This window comes from Electrophorus electricus, chromosome 12 (genome assembly GCF_013358815.1).
Source record: "Electrophorus electricus isolate fEleEle1 chromosome 12, fEleEle1.pri, whole genome shotgun sequence".
Classification (NCBI taxonomy): Eukaryota; Metazoa; Chordata; class Actinopteri; order Gymnotiformes; family Gymnotidae; genus Electrophorus; species Electrophorus electricus.
Genome location: NC_049546.1, coordinates 8,358,942 through 8,376,808, shown reverse-complemented (window position 1 = coordinate 8,376,808; position 17,867 = coordinate 8,358,942). Strand labels below are relative to the sequence as shown.

General features: G+C 39.4%; 1 protein-coding gene across 1 annotated transcript; it reads left to right on the top strand.

The window, feature by feature from the left end:
- The first annotated feature begins 8,719 nt into the window (after window positions 1-8,719).
- On the top strand, window positions 8,720-17,867 carry gnaia (guanine nucleotide binding protein (G protein), alpha inhibiting activity polypeptide a). The gene is made up of 9 exons (XM_027013864.2): window positions 8,720-9,154; window positions 13,506-13,548; window positions 13,650-13,791; window positions 14,038-14,195; window positions 14,719-14,847; window positions 15,787-15,916; window positions 16,042-16,195; window positions 16,406-16,613; window positions 16,809-17,867. Exons 1-8 carry the CDS (start codon window positions 9,037-9,039, stop codon window positions 16,594-16,596), a joined length of 1,065 nt encoding a protein of 354 aa, XP_026869665.2. The 5' UTR covers window positions 8,720-9,036; the 3' UTR covers window positions 16,597-16,613; window positions 16,809-17,867.

Sequence of the window (17,867 nt, the reverse complement as noted above, 5' to 3'; positions counted from 1 at the left end):
CTGTCTGTTCTTTGGCTGATAACTTTGGTATTTTAGTTTCATAGTAATAATAACAATATTAAGAGCAAATAGTTTATCAAGAAAATCAATCCTTGTGAAAGAAAATTTGTAAAGAAACAAATAAAAGTTCTCGAAGAGAATCGGTTAAAAATGAAAATGTATATTAATTTAAGATAGATATATATCTAAACAAATCGACATTTATTTCTTGACTCAACTCGTTTATTGACGAACCCTCGACACTGCCCCAGCCCGACTCGGTGAATTGTTATTTAACGACTCACAACTTAGTTCTGTGTTGAACCATTTGGTTACACTCACAAAGATATACAAAATTTCCAGGTAAACCTACCTTATCTGAAACATCGTCAGCTGCAAACTTTTGTGCAATCAAAATCAGTAGAGTTGTATCCATAAGGTTCATCTTTTGCACGACATACGTGTGTGGCGCTAGTGTTGAATGATGTATTCTTGGTCTTCGAGAAACTGCTGGAGGGCGGAGACGTTGGCTACAGTTCCAGAGAATAGATGTTTTTTTTTCCTTTCCCGTGTTTTCAGGACCACGGATAGCGTAGTAAATTCACAAAGAGTAAACTTCGTGTAAACTTCGTAAATGTAGGGTGCTCTGTAACCCATTAAAAAGTAAAAATAACAACTGATTCACATGCCAGGGAACGTCCTTGCTGCTACGAGCGTTTCCTGGGATTTTACACCCGTGTTTTCACTTTGACCACTTCACTGGTCTTCAGACAATTTCTGAGTGGACTTTGTGAGTGGCCATATTGGAGTGGCTCCAAATTTCGATTCGACATTTAATACTTTTTGATGCAACGTTCTTGCGACTAGCGTCCTTGATAGGTCACAGACCTCTTTCACATAACTGTTTTGGTATGCTTCTGAGGATGAAAGAAGTTGTGTTTTGTTTTACTGCCTACAAAAGAACAACATGCACCTATGAACCTTTATATAAACCCTTGTACCCTTGACCAATTCTGGCTTAGAAAAGTGTTGGAAAGATTATATTAGTAAAAATGTGAGTACGTTCATTGGAATAGCCAAGTTAGGATACTTGTCCCAGTGCGAACTTCTAAAGATGTTGCATGTTTATTTCCTTCAAAGATATGACGCCTGAGTTGCCGTGATGTATAAGGGATATTTTGGTGGGGTGATTTATGACTAAGACTACTCCAGCTAGTCTTTAACACACTTCCTTTACTAAGAGCTGTATCTCGCCCCCAGAAACACAAGCGTAAGTCATACAAAGCGAATGTCAACACATCAAGACCAAAGTGTCCATAATCGGCATTTGTGCATTTTATTCATTTTCAAGGAAAGAATATATACAGATAGTTTAGTTACTTTGTAATAAATCTAGTGATGGAAAAGATGGGATGAAGTCATTCTGAGAAATGCCAGCTGCACAATGGAAAATTTGTCTAAGTGCACTGTCCAAACACCTCATTACAAAGCCTGAGACACAAGGCAGGATGTTATTTTCCATTAATAAATTGTTCAGCGTGGTCTTGGACTGTCTTCAAGCCACAGACCATTGGTAAGGAATTAAAATGCCAAGATACTTAACATTAATGTCGAATCACTGTATATATATACCTATAAGTATGAAGAGTAAAAAGCAGACTGATCTGTGAGTTTTAAAATATTTGTGGTTGCTACAGCTGATGCTGATATGCTAATAAAAAGGAAGCGCATGTATGTAAGGATATAATTGCTAACTAATACTAATTAGGAATTTGGAAGAAATGTATGAACATTTCTTCCAAACTTTAATCAGAAACATACTCATGTTTTTATGCAGAGAAGAACTATAGCCCATAGCAGGTAAAGTGGTGTGCTTTGTGTATAACCTGGTTCAGATCACGGCTTGGATCATGCTTTGATCTGTCAGTAGTAACCAAGCATGTCGACACACTAAATACATCTGCCATGCCAGAATGTCGGCACTGTATTCTGTCTTGGACTCTCCTTGTGTATTCCCTATTGCCGCAAGCAAGGAGAAAATGAATCTCTCTGCACTTTTCTCTGGCCTAAAATAAAACCCTGGTGTTGAAAGAAACATCTGTAAATTTTGAGATTGTGACACCATAAGTGATGGAGTCTCCAAAGTCAAAATGGTACCAATAAAAAATATATATCTCTCTCTGTTTCTATTAGCTTCCATATTTGAGAGTATAACTTCTCCTCTATTGGTTTCCATAAATATATTTGAGAATATAACTTCTACTCTATTAGTTTCCATAAATACATTTGAGAATATAACTTCTTCTCTCAATGGTTGTGTGTGAAAAATATAAAAACAAAGGTTTAAGTTGTAAAGAAAACAAACAAACAAAAAAACCCACAACAAAACCTTCAGAAGTATGGTGGTGAGCAATGATGCCCATGTATTTGAAATATGTTGGGGTTCAATTTCTGGAATAAACGTAGGCTGTATTTTGTCATAATGGCCACTGTGTGGCGCTATTAAACAATTCTCTCTCTCTCTCTCTCTCTCTCTCTCTCTCGCTCTCTCTCTCTCTCTCTGTGTGTGTCATACGCGCGTGCGCACACGTTTGTGTGTGTGTGTGTGTGTATAAATAAATAAATAGATAGATAGATAGATAAATAAATATATATATATATATATATATATATATATATATATATATATATATATATATATATATAGGCAACATGCCCCACAAGACTCTTCATTTTTTATATTTTTACTTTATTACTGTGGTTTTTATAAAACATATTAGGATCATCTTATATTATGAGTAAACTGTACTCTTCTAATTAGGTAACAAATCTTACCACAAAAAGTTACACTTAGCCTTTCCTTATGATACTGGATTCTTCCAAAAATTGTAGAGTGAAATCACTTCACAATCACAACAGCAGGTACAGACGCGCACCGCTCTCTGTGCATGTCAGTGCTGATTGATTGATGAATGGAGAGTTGCTAAAGTGATTAGTACAACATCATTCCATTTTGCAGACATGTTGTAATACTCACTTAATTGCATTTGAGAAATATAGGCATAGTTTGCTTTGCAAGATAGTTGGCTATGGCTAGCGTGACACACTGAATATGTATTTACATTCATGTTAATATTATATCTATTTGTTTTCTTTTATATGCCAAAGCAGTTATTTTGAGTTGACTGTATATGAAGGAGTGACTACTACCTCAAGGGGTGCTATAGCAAGGGCAGACACCAGATTGTATCTCTATAAGCAGGCCACTGAGAAGACAAACCCTCAAAAAAAACTTTTTATAAGTGACACCATACAACAGCTCACAGACAAAACAGACACACTCACCAAAATAGTATAGTCAGTGAGGCTGCCAATGCAACCAGCATAGCCACATAGCAAGGGCCAGTGCTACACCTGCAAAGAGGCTCCGCCCACACAATGGAGAGAGAAGCTCTATGACTGCCCTATGTGTGTCGAGCAAAATCTTTCAAACTGTTTTGAAAATTACAAATTGCTTCTCATGTGGTAAGGATGACTACAGGGCTCTGGATTGTATGAAGAGAGTAAGCAGGGAAATGGGAGCCATTCATGGCAGAGGGAAACACAGTGGTTGGACTCAAACAGTCCCACAAGTTGAGAGGAATGAAACCTGATGATGCAGTAGGTGAGGCAGAAGATGTTGCTTACACCATTAAGTGTTGTAGGAAATCTGAGCTTTTGATCAAACAGTAACTGAATCCACCAGTAGCTGCAAGTGACCATATTGTAGAGCTAATAGGGAGGAAAGCTTTAACTAAGTGCATCTTAATGGAGTTGCTGTTCATGCTTTATTTGATTTGGGGACCCAAGTCAGTATTATCAACAATGCTTGGAAAGACAAATACTTTCTTGACCTCCCTGTTCATCCACTGAAGGAGCTCATTGATGGCAAAAATAAATTGAAAGTGTATGCCGTCAGTTAAAATCCCATACCTTTTGATGGCTGGGTTGCCATAGCCATAAACTTACCAGGAAACAATGACTCCACCTTGTCCATTAATGTTCCATTTTCAGTCATCACACTATTGAAAGCCTGTTGCTCAGGTTTTACATCACTGAAAAGCTAATCCAGGGACAGCCAGAACAACTAATGACCAATCTTAGTAAGCCTCCTCTGTAGTGCCATTTCAGTCACAAGTGACAGAGCTCAGAACATAGTACATTTTGTGGAGACAAAGAAAATAAGCACACAACAAAGACATCTGACAACTGGCCAACGTGACCAGATTGTTCCTGCTGTGCACACCGCTTGGGTATAGTGCAGAATCCCTTGAGACCTGGAGTTATCTGATCCCTTGGTACTGTTTGAGTCAGACGAAAACAGCATACAAATAGGAAACTATTACACAATTACATACTGCTCAGAATCCCAGATTTGACCAACATACTGGGTGGACATTTTTGGGCTAGCATCTTAGATCAAGGCAAAGCCTACCACCAGGCTTTATGTCCAAGGGTTCAAGACATCTCAATGCCTTTATAACACCAATGGGGCAATATGAATGGGTCCTGATCTTATATTGTCATAATGCCACAACCTTCAAACAACATGTGGAAGGGTTTTGCTATATATTAAGTGCACTACATCAGCATGGGGTGAAGCTGAGGCCAGTAAAGCATGAACTGTTTCATCACAAGGTGAAATATGTAGGATGCCTTATATCCACAGATGGGGTGAGGATGGACCCAAAAGATCTCAAAGTGGTGAGAGCCCTAGGGAAAAGAGCACAAACTGTTGATGATGTGAGAAGACTCTTGACGTTCCTTAGCTAATATTGCAGTTACGGTCAGGATCTCACACAAACTCACATATGAGCTCCTCCAATTCAGGCCTGAGATGCCACAGGGCAGGCCTACATGAAGGTAAACCAAGTTGTTCTTGGTTGTCCTCCAAAGTTGCAGTAAACTTGACATGTCAGCATCAGGTGTTGGAACAAATAATTTAAGTGCTTACTAATCCACCGGTTTTGCCATACCCTGATTTTTTTGTTCACCATTTGTTCTCCATACAAATGCCTCAGAACAGGTTCTCAGGGTGGTCCTGTACCAGAAAAAAGATGGGAAGTTGAGAGTAATTGGACATTGTTTCAGGATGCTAAAAGCAGCAGAACTACACATTGCACAGTAGAAAGCTGGAATTCCTGACACTAAAGTGCGCAGCCTGTGAAAGGTTTAGAGATTACATATACTATGTGCCTCATTTCAATGCGTACACCAAAAACAATCCCCTGACATATGTAATGAGTACAGTAAAACTGAATGTTGTTGGTCATTGCTGTAGTTGGGGAACTTTCCAACCTTAACTTTGACATAAGATACCAATCAGGGAGATCAAATGTAAACACTGACACATTGTCTCACAATCTACTTCATCAATGGATACATGACAGGATGTATTGAGGAACTGTCACAAGATGTTGTGCATGCTGTTTGGCAGGGGAGATATGCCAGCCAGCAGAAAGAAGTTGCATGGATTGCCTCCCTCAACATATTTGTGCGCATCAGTCATGTGCTCCCTTACTAACAATCACTCACAATGAACTTGTCTAGGTGCAGTGAGAAAATTCAGTGCTCAAGGACTTTCTGGATCTTAAAAAGCTGGCACATTGACATACTGTGACACAAACAGGATGTAAATTAAGCAACTAGAAAGCTCCTATATGAGTGGAACAAGCTGCATCTCGAAAATAGCCTTTGATACAGGCGGACTAGTGGGTAGCAGCAGCTTGTCCTTCTAAAAAGTACATGTAGATATCACTAATATATCTCCATGGTGAAATGGTGATCCTGAATGAGTGCTGGGGCTGGCGAGGGAGAGATTCTACGGGTCATTTATCAAGGAGAGAGATCAAGGAATACATTATACAAGGTGTCCTTGTATAAAGCCAAGAAACCAGTGATGTATGTCTGGGAAATAATGGGGTATAACCTCTGACTTTACCTTGGTACTTGTTGGTATTGACTACTTGAACCTTGAGCCCAGTAAACAAAGATTTGAGTATATTTTGGTGGTGGTCAATTTCACCCAAATCACACAGCTGTATCATACTAAGAACAAATCCAGACAGACTGCAGCTGAATGTATTTTCAATGATTTCATACATCATTTTGTATACCCATCCAAGTTACACCATGACCAAGGTTGTGAGTTCAAGACCGAACTCTTTTGAATGCTACAACAGCTGACAGCAGGAGCTGGACACACCAGAACATCCCCATATCACCCACTGGGCAACCTTGGGCAATTAAAATCGGACATTGTTACAGATGCTGTGAACACTTGAAGATAAGCAAAAAGAACAATTGAAAGACCACCTCCAACAGATTGTGCATGCGTACAAACGCATGCAGCATGAGTCCACTTGATACCTGTTTTACCTGTTGTATGGACGCCATCCCTGTTTCCCAGTGGACCTGCTGTTTGGTCTGCAGGAGGTAGAAGAAGATGTGTCACATCAGAGTTATGCAGAGAAATGGGCTAGCAGAATGACAGATGCCTATCATATTGCCAGTGGAAACAATAAGCAGGTATGTGCAAGAGGGAAGTCATACTATGGTCACAAAATGAAATGAGTAGGTCTTGCACCCAGGTGAGAGAGTTATTGTAAAGAATCTGAACAAGTGAGGGGAATTTGCAAGTTAAGGGCAAATTGGGAGAAGACCTAGTTTACCTAGTCAAAGAATAGGTGTCAGATAACCCAGGATGCATAGTTTATTCAGAAACTGGAGACAGACGTAAGCCGAGAACACGCCATTGATATTTGCTCATGCTAGTTAATGACTTACCAATTTAACCACCACAATATCAAAGACTTTGAATGAAGATGATGATTCAGTAGGTTACTGGTTAAGAGTACCTACATGTCAGTGAGAGCAGAAACAAGAGGATACTTACGGGAACAGACTTTTCATTGGTCCACAGCATCCAGTCCAAGAAAGATTCAGGATGACCTGAGCACCTGTTTTAGGGGAAAGACAGGTACAAATACCTGTAATACAGTTCCACGCACCTGTAGGATAAGAAAGACAATTGCAAACACCTGTAAGAGAAGAAAGACATGTAACTATAAGGGAAGAACAAAGGTCAACAGAACATCAGTTCGTAGTTCGTGATGGAACACTTACCTGATCTGGAAGTCCTACTTAACACTGCTAGTTAACATGAAGATCCTGAAACTCTCTTAGGCCTGGGCTTTGAGAGAGAGAGAGAGAGAGAGAGAGAGAGAGCGAGAGAGAGAGAGAGAGAGAGAGAGAGAGAGAGAGAGAGAGAGAGAGAGAGAGAGAGAGAGAGAGAGAGAGAGAGAGAGAGAGAGAGAGAGAGAGAGAGAGAGAGAGAGAGAGAGAGAGAGAGAGAGAGAGAGAGAGAGAGAGAGAGAGAGAGAGAGAGAGAGAGAGAGAGAGAAAGAAAACTATGTGATGGCTCAGTGGTTAAGGTACTTGAGTTGTAATCAGAAGGTTGCTGCTTCAAACCCCACTGTTACCACTGTTGGGCCCCTGAGCAAGGCCCTTAACCCTCAATTGCTCAAGTTGTACTCAGTCATAATTGTAAGTTGCTCTGGATAAAAGCATCAGGTACATGTTTTATATATATTAAAATTTATTAGTTTCATTTAAGCAGCCCTCTGTGAAAAATAAGAATTTTTTCATGAATAGAAAGACTAGTTTCACGGTGTCATGATTGCAGTCCATAGTAATGCTGACCCCTGACTCTGAGTGCATCATACTGGCCCTGAGAGGATGTGTCTCTACTGCTCCATTGTGGTTTTTTAGTAAAATCCACCTGGTGGTGGGTATATAGGAAAACTTTGTCCCCTGGTTTGCATACCTCTCACATTTAAAATGGAAATAGCATGTAAAATGAAAGGCAACGATGATGAAAAAGATGATGATGAGAATATTTCCACGGCCTCTGAGAGAGGGCATCTCTGACTAGGTTTATGGTTTGATGGCCTCCATGACATTCTTCAAAATATTAATGTATTTGAATTGTTCGAGAACCCTGACCAAAGTGGCTTCATGTGAGACTTCCCTATGCAGTGTCCAATGGAAATCATCTATCCACTTTTTTTCCCATAAATATTATTGTTTTAGCTTTTATCTGCTTAATCACCTTGTTGTGTATCCGCTATCTTATCTGCCTACCAATCAAAGGTGCTTTTTAATGATAACAAACCATATACACCTATTGTATAATCCTGCATAACTTCTAATGACACTTAATTCTTGGTCATTACATCACTTACTTTGAAACGCATCCATAAATGACATGCAATGTCTTTATTTGTGCTGTGTAATACCAGGTCTATGGTGTAAGCGCTGACAAACGTATGTTTCACCTGATCTTCATAAAGTTGTTAAAGAATGCAATGCAGTTTAGGGGCATACCCGAAAATACCACGAACAAACGTGCATTATCAAACCCCAGTCTGTTCTTGTGGGCTATTAGAGTCACAGCCTCAAACGAACATGAAAAAAAAAATAAATCTATTTTCAATGCATGACTAGAAGAAGAAGCTAAGGGATTCACTCCATTTTTCCCCAAGTTGCTTCTTCTTGCAACAGATCAAAGCGTAATTTTATCTGGGAACCAACGTGAAATATCGAGGCTGAGACAATAAAAAATAACATTAGCAATGACGCTGTTTCTGCGCGTCTGCGCGCAACCACAAGGGCGGATTTGTGTCTGAAAAGAACAGGAAGAAGCAGCCACTCATAACGTACTGGGCGAGAGAGGCTTCGCGTTGAACAGAAAGTTCTTCGGATTACTGTCGATCTCGTTGGCTTGTTATTAATCGAATATGACCAGAAAAATCTTATATTAAATTATAACACACGTTATCTAATTTCAAACTCCATATCGGATCATTTACTATTGAAACATTTTCGTGCCGTTTGTCGACGTAAAATCATACTTTGCGAAAGAGTTGGGCGTGAAGCTTCGGGTGGCTCCTTCCTTTGAACAACTTGTGCATGTTTTATTTTTGAATTTTAAATCGTTTAAAGTAAGACACGCCTAAAATGGGGTGCACATTGAGCTCAGAGGATAAAGTGGCACAGGAAAGGAGTAAAATGATTGACAGAAATTTGCGGGACGATGGAGAAAAAGCTGCAAGGGAGGTCAAGCTACTACTTCTCGGTAAGTGAACTGTTAGCTTGGCTTGTATAGTTTCGGCTTTAACGTTAGCCAGCTAGCTGGGGAAATCGACAAAGCCATCTTAGCTCCATGGTAAAAAAAAAAAAAAAGTGTACTAGCACCCTTAATATTGAATCGTCTGATTTAACGGGCTAGCGTTAACCTAGCTAGTTTAGTTAATTGAATTTGACAATTCATTTCAGTTCTAGGTTGAGTGTGTATAGCTGATAAATAAATAAGTACTACCACCTAATTAATTTATAGTTAACGTTAACATTCAGATTGCAAAGCCGGAGCGAAGTAACGTACAGTTAGCTAGCTAACCTAGGTTAACTGTCTAACGTTAGCCAGCCTGCTAGCTAGTTGATTGATTTCACCAACAATAGTTTGTTTTAGTTGACATGATACAAATGACTAAAAAGTCATACTGACTAGGTCGGTTATCTTGGATAGTTAGCTAGCTAGCTATTATAGTGCGTTAGTTTGACGGAAAAGCTGTTTCTCATTTAGCCAGCTTCTGAGTTGACTATTAGCTAGATATAGCGTTTTGATTAACAGCTATAATATAGAACTATCTTTTTGTTTTTCTTTTACTCGTATCTTACACACCGTCCATAGAGTGTTTTTATAATGAGGAGAGTTAAGTGTTCGATGCTTTATGTGGGATTAGCGTTACTATGGGCTCGTCCAATTAATCCCGTTGCAGTTGCTTGTGGGGGAGGAGTGTAGGCACTTTACTGGCTATATTTCAATACAAATTAACGCAAATTTTGCTAAATCACCCATTTATTCGAATTCGTTCGAACTAGTGAAAAAACAAATGTCTCAATTACAGGAAAAGTTCAGTTATGGTCGTGTTAAACGCTAAGATTTCAAATACTATGGCAATAAATTAGGCTACGTATCTCGAGCCAATGCCCGTACAGTGGCTTTTCTGTATTTATTGTTGTCCCCCAAAAGGCTGCACTTTGGTTCTAGCTAAATTTGTTTTCAGTGAAATTGAAAAATGAGTGCTGCATCTGAATTGTACACTTAAATGTCTCATTATTTCACCTAAAACACTGATATTTCAAAATCAATACATAGGCAAATGATCTTATTTTTATATAAATATTAATTTGCATTTTTGAAAATGTTGATGGTGTACATTTGCTCTGTTCTTACAGTACTGAAATGAAAGGCTGTACTTTGAGATGAAAAGACTGTTTTTCATCCCATCTATTAGACTGGTGTTTTTCAAAACCGGTTCCTTTGAGCCTGATAGTTTTGCCTTTCAGTTTTGTAGTGTTTTGATGGTATCTGTCATTGCTTTCACATATTAACAGCTGGAAGCATGATTAATAAGCTTTTGGGAATTAATTAGTTCAGGCATGCACACGCACCTCATCGAGCTAGTTGGCCAGTCACTGTGTAGAATAAATACTTCCTTAATGGTTGTGTTTGTTAGAGTGGAGTGTGTGTCAACACACCCATTTGGTTGTGTGCAATAAAAATCAGGAGTTAATTAGCGGGGGTTGAATCACGTGCATATTAAACTGCCTTCTTAGGGGCTCAGTAATGCTTGATTTTGACACCCCAATTTTAAATTGTCATCTATCTGACATGAATCATCTAGACTTCAGCAGCCTGTCTAAACATCTGGGCCTTTTTTGTAAAGCCACTCTTACAGACTTATAGAAAACATTTTGGTTTGGATGCACACTGGCCGCTGACTGTCAGTTTACCCTTAAAAAACCTTCTGCATTTCCCAGCCATTGGATGGTTGCCTGGTAACTAAATAGCCCACTCAGATTACTGTGCTATAAAAGTGGCAGGTAGAGCATGCTAAACAAAAGGTAAAAGTATTGCTCTAGGAATCAAGTCACGTGGAGACGAGGCTTAATGTAACGGAGAACTATTTAAGGTTGCAGCTGTAGTATTTGTTGCATTATTTCTGTTCATTATAGGGTGCCTGAAGGATCTTAAAATATATATAGCTGTTATGTCCCTTTTCATTCTGGCAATATAAGGATCTTTACCGCTTCACACTCCTGTTTTTTCTTCCCACATTTCCAACCTCAGCAATAAATGTCAGTTGCTAACTCTTACATTTGTCATCTCTTAGTAATGCTGTTAAATCTCAACTACTGTAGGTTACAACCTGGAAGTAATTTTGAGTTAAATAAGGACTGTAGGAATTATGAAATTGTTATAAAGCTGATTAATAAATGCATCATTATGTATCATGTATCATTACTTCTTAAATTTGTTATTGAGGGTTTTTCCATCATAGGCTGACATGAAAATGCACTGATTATCGGTCATAATTTCCTGGTAGATGGCCCGGATTTTCAGATGTTGACTTTTCTTTGACTGTTGCACCATAAAGGAACGATATTTGACACAAGTAGGATTTGCCTAGATATCATATAGATTTAGTCATTGATGGCAAACACATAATTTTCTAGTTATCATGTGAATTTGATTCTAAACCAGCTCTTTCATTGTCAAGTGAATAATTCTGAGAATAATGAATAAACAAAATTAAAAAGAAAGATCCTTTTTCTGATATAAACCAGATTTTGAATCAAATCCACTCTTATTTTCTTTCAAAGCACTAGTCAGTTGTTTACTGTTCACAGACTCTTGCTTTCCTGTCACTTCAGGTTTTATGCTAAATATCTGTTGCTTTCTCCCTGAAACCCAGGCGATGAAATGTTTACAGAGTGTGAGCAAATGAAATATTCTAGGTCACTGATTTGAGAGATTTATTCTCTCAGCTGTGATCAGTACTCTTATGACTTTACCTCTGAGCCCATGAATTTGGAGCTGTTGTCTTTTGGGCCATATGTGTGAGCTGCTGAGTTTGCTTAATTGCTGCTGTTAGTGCATTGAGACTCTCAGTGAGAGAGTACAGCAAGCCCCTTCAGGCTGTCCCCATAAAAAGCCATCCAGGGAGGAGCTGCGTCTGCTAATTGAAACATTTGTTTGCTTGAAGTTAAACTCTGCTGGCTCAAAAAGCCCATTACAAGTAAAAGAAGTTTAAAAAAAACCCACAAACCATTTCTCCAGTTCTTTTTTTGTCCACAGTAAGCAATAGCCTATTATTTCCTCATGTGCAACTTATTGTGTCATTAGGCCAATCATGCAGTATCTCACTGCAGAAGAGTCAAACACACTGTGCCCAGCCTAGGTCTGGAAGAACTTGGGCTTTATGAGAATGCAGTTGAAGTAGATTGAGTCTCATCATCTTAATGAAGAGCTTTGTTGTAATATCTTGAGGTCATGAATGTGAATCTGACTCTGGTGTGCCATTGAGGATTTGAAAAACCACCTTGTATTGGATGAGATGAAACATTAGCTTTGCCCTTTCACTGTTTGCTTTTTCTGCTTTGCCACTTTACACCAAGTTGTACAAGCTGAAATATCAGGTAGTAGATGCATAGTTGCCCATGAGATGTACAGTGAGTTAGGAGGAACCAATTCCTGACTATTCCTCAGTATACATCATGTTGCAAAGGGTTAGTCTGTGTCAATATGCACAATCCTGTATTTAATATAATATTTTTGCAACCAAAATGTGCTGGTGTGCAATATTAACAGGCATCGAATGATGGAGCATGAGCATAATGTGCACTTTTTTGCTTTTGTTATTACCTCGTATAGCAGTAAAGGCATGTATAACCTGTTTACTGAGATTTGGCTGTAATTCTATTGGAGCTAGACTCAGATTACTTAATCCAATAAGGTTAACACCCACTTGGCTTTTGCACATTGAGGTCAGGTGTGGAAGGCTGCTATTGTAGCAGTTTACAGGTTTCAGGTTGTTGGCAAATTGCACTTTCTATATATGGTGTCTTGATTTACACAGATGATATGCCCACAGGAATTTCCTATTTGCTAGCAAAGAATGACATCAGATTCCCGGTTCCCTTTGATATTTTCTTTCTTTGCTTAAGTTTCTCTTTTATCCTACAAGAATTGCTTTGCTTTAGCTGCCTATGGATTTTCTTGGATGATTTAAGATTTTCCCTTTTGAAGATGATATATGTATTATGTTCTGTAATTATCAGTAAATCTTCCTCCAAGTGTTGATTAATTTCGCTGTTGTTCTGAGAAGTTTAGTTATGATCTCCAATGGGCAAGGCCAGAATAAATGTTCATTTATTGGATAGATGGATGATTTTGCAATATGTGACTGTGTGGGAAAGTCACACAATTTACATGCTTTCACTGTTGACTGGTATGGCCGCAAGGCCAACATCTTGGCCTTGCATGGAGAAAAGAGAAGAGTCAGGAATTTTAAGGTGCGTGTCTTTTTGGCTAACTTTTCTAACATTCCTTTTTGCTTTGCTTGTTCTGTTGCTTCTGTCAGGTGCTGGGGAGTCTGGGAAGAGTACAATTGTCAAACAGATGAAGTAAGTTTTTTTTTTTCCTGCAAGCCCCTACACAGTAATTCAGGGGGTGGGGGAAGAATTTGAGGTATTGGTTGTAAGCTGCTGCTCTATTCCCCCCTCAGGATCATTCACGAGGCAGGCTACTCCGAGGAAGAGTGCAAGCAGTACAAGGCTGTGGTCTACAGCAACACCATCCAGTCCATCATCGCCATCATCAGGGCTATGGGCCGCCTTAAGATTGACTTCTCTGACCCTGCTCGTGCTGTAAGTGCTGACGCTATCCTTGCACTGGGAGGCCATTGTCGAGTTTAACAACCGCAATGATCTTCCCTCAAGTTATACTTGAAGGGATAATATTGAGCATAATTGCTATGAAAAACCACAGCGAAGGCTCCCAATGGCAAATGTCCTCAATGTAAAGTAGAATGACTGCTGATTTGTGATTTATGATTTGTGTGTGTGTGTGTGTGTGTACACACGCGCGCGCATGTTGGCGTGTGTGTGTTGCAGGACGATGCAAGGCAGCTCTTTGTGCTGGCTGGCTCTGCTGAGGAAGGCTACATGACCACAGAACTCTCTGGCATCATCCATCGCTTGTGGAAGGATGGGGGCGTGCAAGCCTGCTTCAGCCGCTCCAGGGAGTACCAGCTCAATGACTCTGCTTCCTAGTGAGTGTCTCACCAGCTGTGTGCTATAACATTTTTCACTTTTGTTCCATTACCCTGTTAAATGTCTCTACTTTCTCATTGAGCGTTAGTTATTTTTTGTTTTGTTTTATTTTTTTGTTTTTGGTCTGCTCAATGATCTCCAAGATTCAAATGTATTTTATGCAAATTTTCAAAAATGCAAATAACTTATGTGTTCAGAAGTATGATGTAACCAAACCTCACCTTTTGCATGTGATACACAGACACACAAGGTAGTTTCTATCTTTAATATACAGTTTCCAGTATGATCATTGGGATGTGCTCCTCAGGTTGATCTGTTGTAGAACTAATCAGACTTTAGACTTAAAAGGTTTTTGATGGCATATAAATAAAACTAAACAATGAAACAAACAAGGGAATGTCCAGCATGAGCACAGCATGACCAAAAATGTCACCTGAAAGGCATCAGATCCATGCGAAGACTAAGCACCCGTTTAACGTTCTTAAACGGCACTAATACATCATCGCTCCCTTCTGTTCTCAGCTACCTCAATGATCTGGATAGGATATCGAGTGCAACCTATGTTCCCACGCAGCAGGATGTGCTGAGGACCAGGGTGAAGACCACTGGTATTGTGGAGAGCCACTTCACTTTCAAGGACCTCCGTTTTAAGTGAGCTCCCTTGTTAAATAATAGAAGCACTAGCCTGTGTCACAATAATATCACATCTGTCTCAGATTAGTGACTCATGCATCATAGTACTGAAATGCTGTGGCGGGGAGTTTGCATTGTGTTTTCTATGTGAATTGTTTGTATGTCTGTATGCCTGAACAAACGGAGATGATGTCCTGTATTTTTGTTCTGGAATGTGTTTTGAAATGTGTCTCCATGAAGTGTTCGTGTGACTGACTTCCCTTCTGTTTATGGCTAGACTTCACAAAAATATCTGCTATTTACAGTTATCTGAGTCCTGAGAAGGGACATGCTACATATTCCCATCATCTGGGGTGATTAGCATCAGTTGGCCCAAAAACTGTGACATTGACCAAAGCTTTGAACCTTGCTGATCACGTGAAAGTACACACTAAAACACATTTAACTGAGTGCCATTAGCTTTATTGTATTACTTATGTGATGGTACTGGAGATTTATATGTTTACTTTTAAACAGTGAAATGTGACGGTACATGATAGTCAGTTTGAAAGCGGTGTCATGAAAGGGCCTTTGTGACGCTGGTCATGCTCAGGGTCACATGCCAACCTACAAGGCTGAGGCCAGGTTAACTAATTGGGTTTTAGCACTACACTGCTACGGTGCAGTCTCACATAATAAGATTACAAACATTGTTTAGGTAACATGATGGTGTGGTTAAAACTGTAGATGTACAATTTCTCTTGATAGTCATGAACCTCAGTGGCCATATGCTGGTCACACGCCTCGTGTGTGTCAAATGCACTTGTGGAATCCCCAGACAAAATGTCACTTCCTGTCACTAAGAAGCCAGTGCCTTTTCTAGGAATATGGTTAATGTGCGGAGAGTGGTATTGTTTGTTAAGCCCTGTTGCCATGAAGGCAGAGTGTTATCCGAGATCATTAACTCTTTCCTCGCAGGATGTTTGATGTGGGTGGCCAGAGATCGGAAAGAAAGAAGTGGATCCACTGCTTCGAAGGGGTGACTGCCATTATCTTCTGTGTCTCTCTGAGTGATTATGACCTAGTGCTGGCTGAGGATGAGGAAATGGTATGTCGCAAAACCTCCAGTCTGCTTCCCCAACCACCATGGCTACAGCTCACGCATGCTGCCTCCACATGGGGGCAGACACATCTTCCCTCAGCTGCTAAACTGACTTTTTTTGCTTTCATCAGAACCGCATGCATGAGAGCATGAAGCTGTTTGACAGCATCTGCAACAACAAGTGGTTCACGGAGACCTCCATCATCCTTTTCCTTAATAAAAAGGACCTGTTTGAGGAGAAGATCAGGAGAAGCCCTCTCACCATTTGTTACCCTGAGTATGCCGGTATGCCACCATCGGTGTTTGCTTCTGTTTTTGTACTCTGTACACTTTATATATTCAGGGAAGAGATTGAACAAATTTATTACCAGGCAGAGACACTTGGACATGTTGCTGGTCCTCACAATGTCACTAATACTAATAGTGCTTTGAGTTTGGTTTTGTGAGATTTTGAAGTCTTTTGAAGTTTTGAAGACATTGTTTTCTTGTCCTAAGGCTCCAACACATTTGAGAATGCGGCAGCTTATATCCAAAGTCAGTTTGAGGACCTGAATAAGAGGAAGGACACCAAGGAGATATATACTCACTTTACCTGCGCCACAGACACCAAGAATGTGCAGTTTGTCTTTGACGCTGTCACTGATGTCATCATCAAGAACAACCTGAAGGACTGTGGGCTGTTCTAGAGTGACTCAACGCATGGGTTGGTGAAAATCAAACATGACTGGTTTAACTTAGAAAAACAGTCAAGAGTGAATGAAAGTAGCAGCCCTCTGAGTAAAGCATGCATATCCAAATATATTAGCTTGGGGCTTGTCGAGTTTGTACATCAGCTATATTTTTACCTTTCTCACTGTCTGTTTCTGTGTGTGTCTGTCATTCTTCATTTACATTTCAGTGAGATGAGCAGGACGACGTGAAACATTGGGCAAAGTAGAGTTGGAGCGAGGTCAACCAAGAACACAATGTAGTGTGCGTTACGTAAACATTCTATTTATGTTTTCGGAACATTTTATGTGATGTTTTAGGAAAAGAAACCCTTTGTGTAAAATATTTGTACAACTGTAATTGTTGCTGGAATTTTTCACTGTTTTTGAAATAATTTACAGGTCATTTTTTTGACACCTATTTTTTCACTCTAAAGGTTTGTGGGAGCAGCTGTTTTTTCCTCTCTCTGTACTCTAGATATGAAGGTACATGTGCCTTGCATGTTTGCGGTTAAAGTTGCAGTGCTTTTGTCATCCAAGTTACAAAACGTAGATGTAGTTATTAATAATCACTCATCTAACAAGAGCATGGTTTCTGGTGGGCACAACCCTGATTGCAAAAGACAGTTCTTCTGTAAAATTATATGTTGACATTCAAATGTATGTGTGACCCCTGACTGATTAGAATGGGTTAGCGAGAATCCTATCAATGCAATGGGCTCTTCCAGAACAGTTAACATTACATAGAATTTGCATGGATGTGGTGAAGATGGAGTGTAGTTGGTATGATGACCAATGTCCGAGATACCCATTCAGAACGAAAATAGCTAGAGGTTGTTGGAATGAGGAAGTAGTTTGTGATGGTAAACATGAAGAGCAATTATAATGACTTTGAAAACCAGAAAGAGATTCTACATGGAGAGGGGCATTTATTGATCAAAAGGAGCCTTTTTTTTTTTTTTTAAAGGGACCAAAGGGTTTTAATCAAATGCAGCTTCTGCAGTAAACAAGTACCAATGTAATTTTCATGTCAGTTCATTGCAGATTATTTAACTGCCTGTACATGTTAAATTTGTCCAAAGTTTAACATGCTAGACATTGTCTCGGACAGTTAATCATGATGAATTAGTTTTATGTATTATGTCCTCTCTCTGTTCTCATTGGTTGGGAACAATGACTAATATCCACTATTTTGCTAATAAAATGTGCTGTGTAAGTCATAGCATCTTTTAATAAAAGGTCAAGACTTG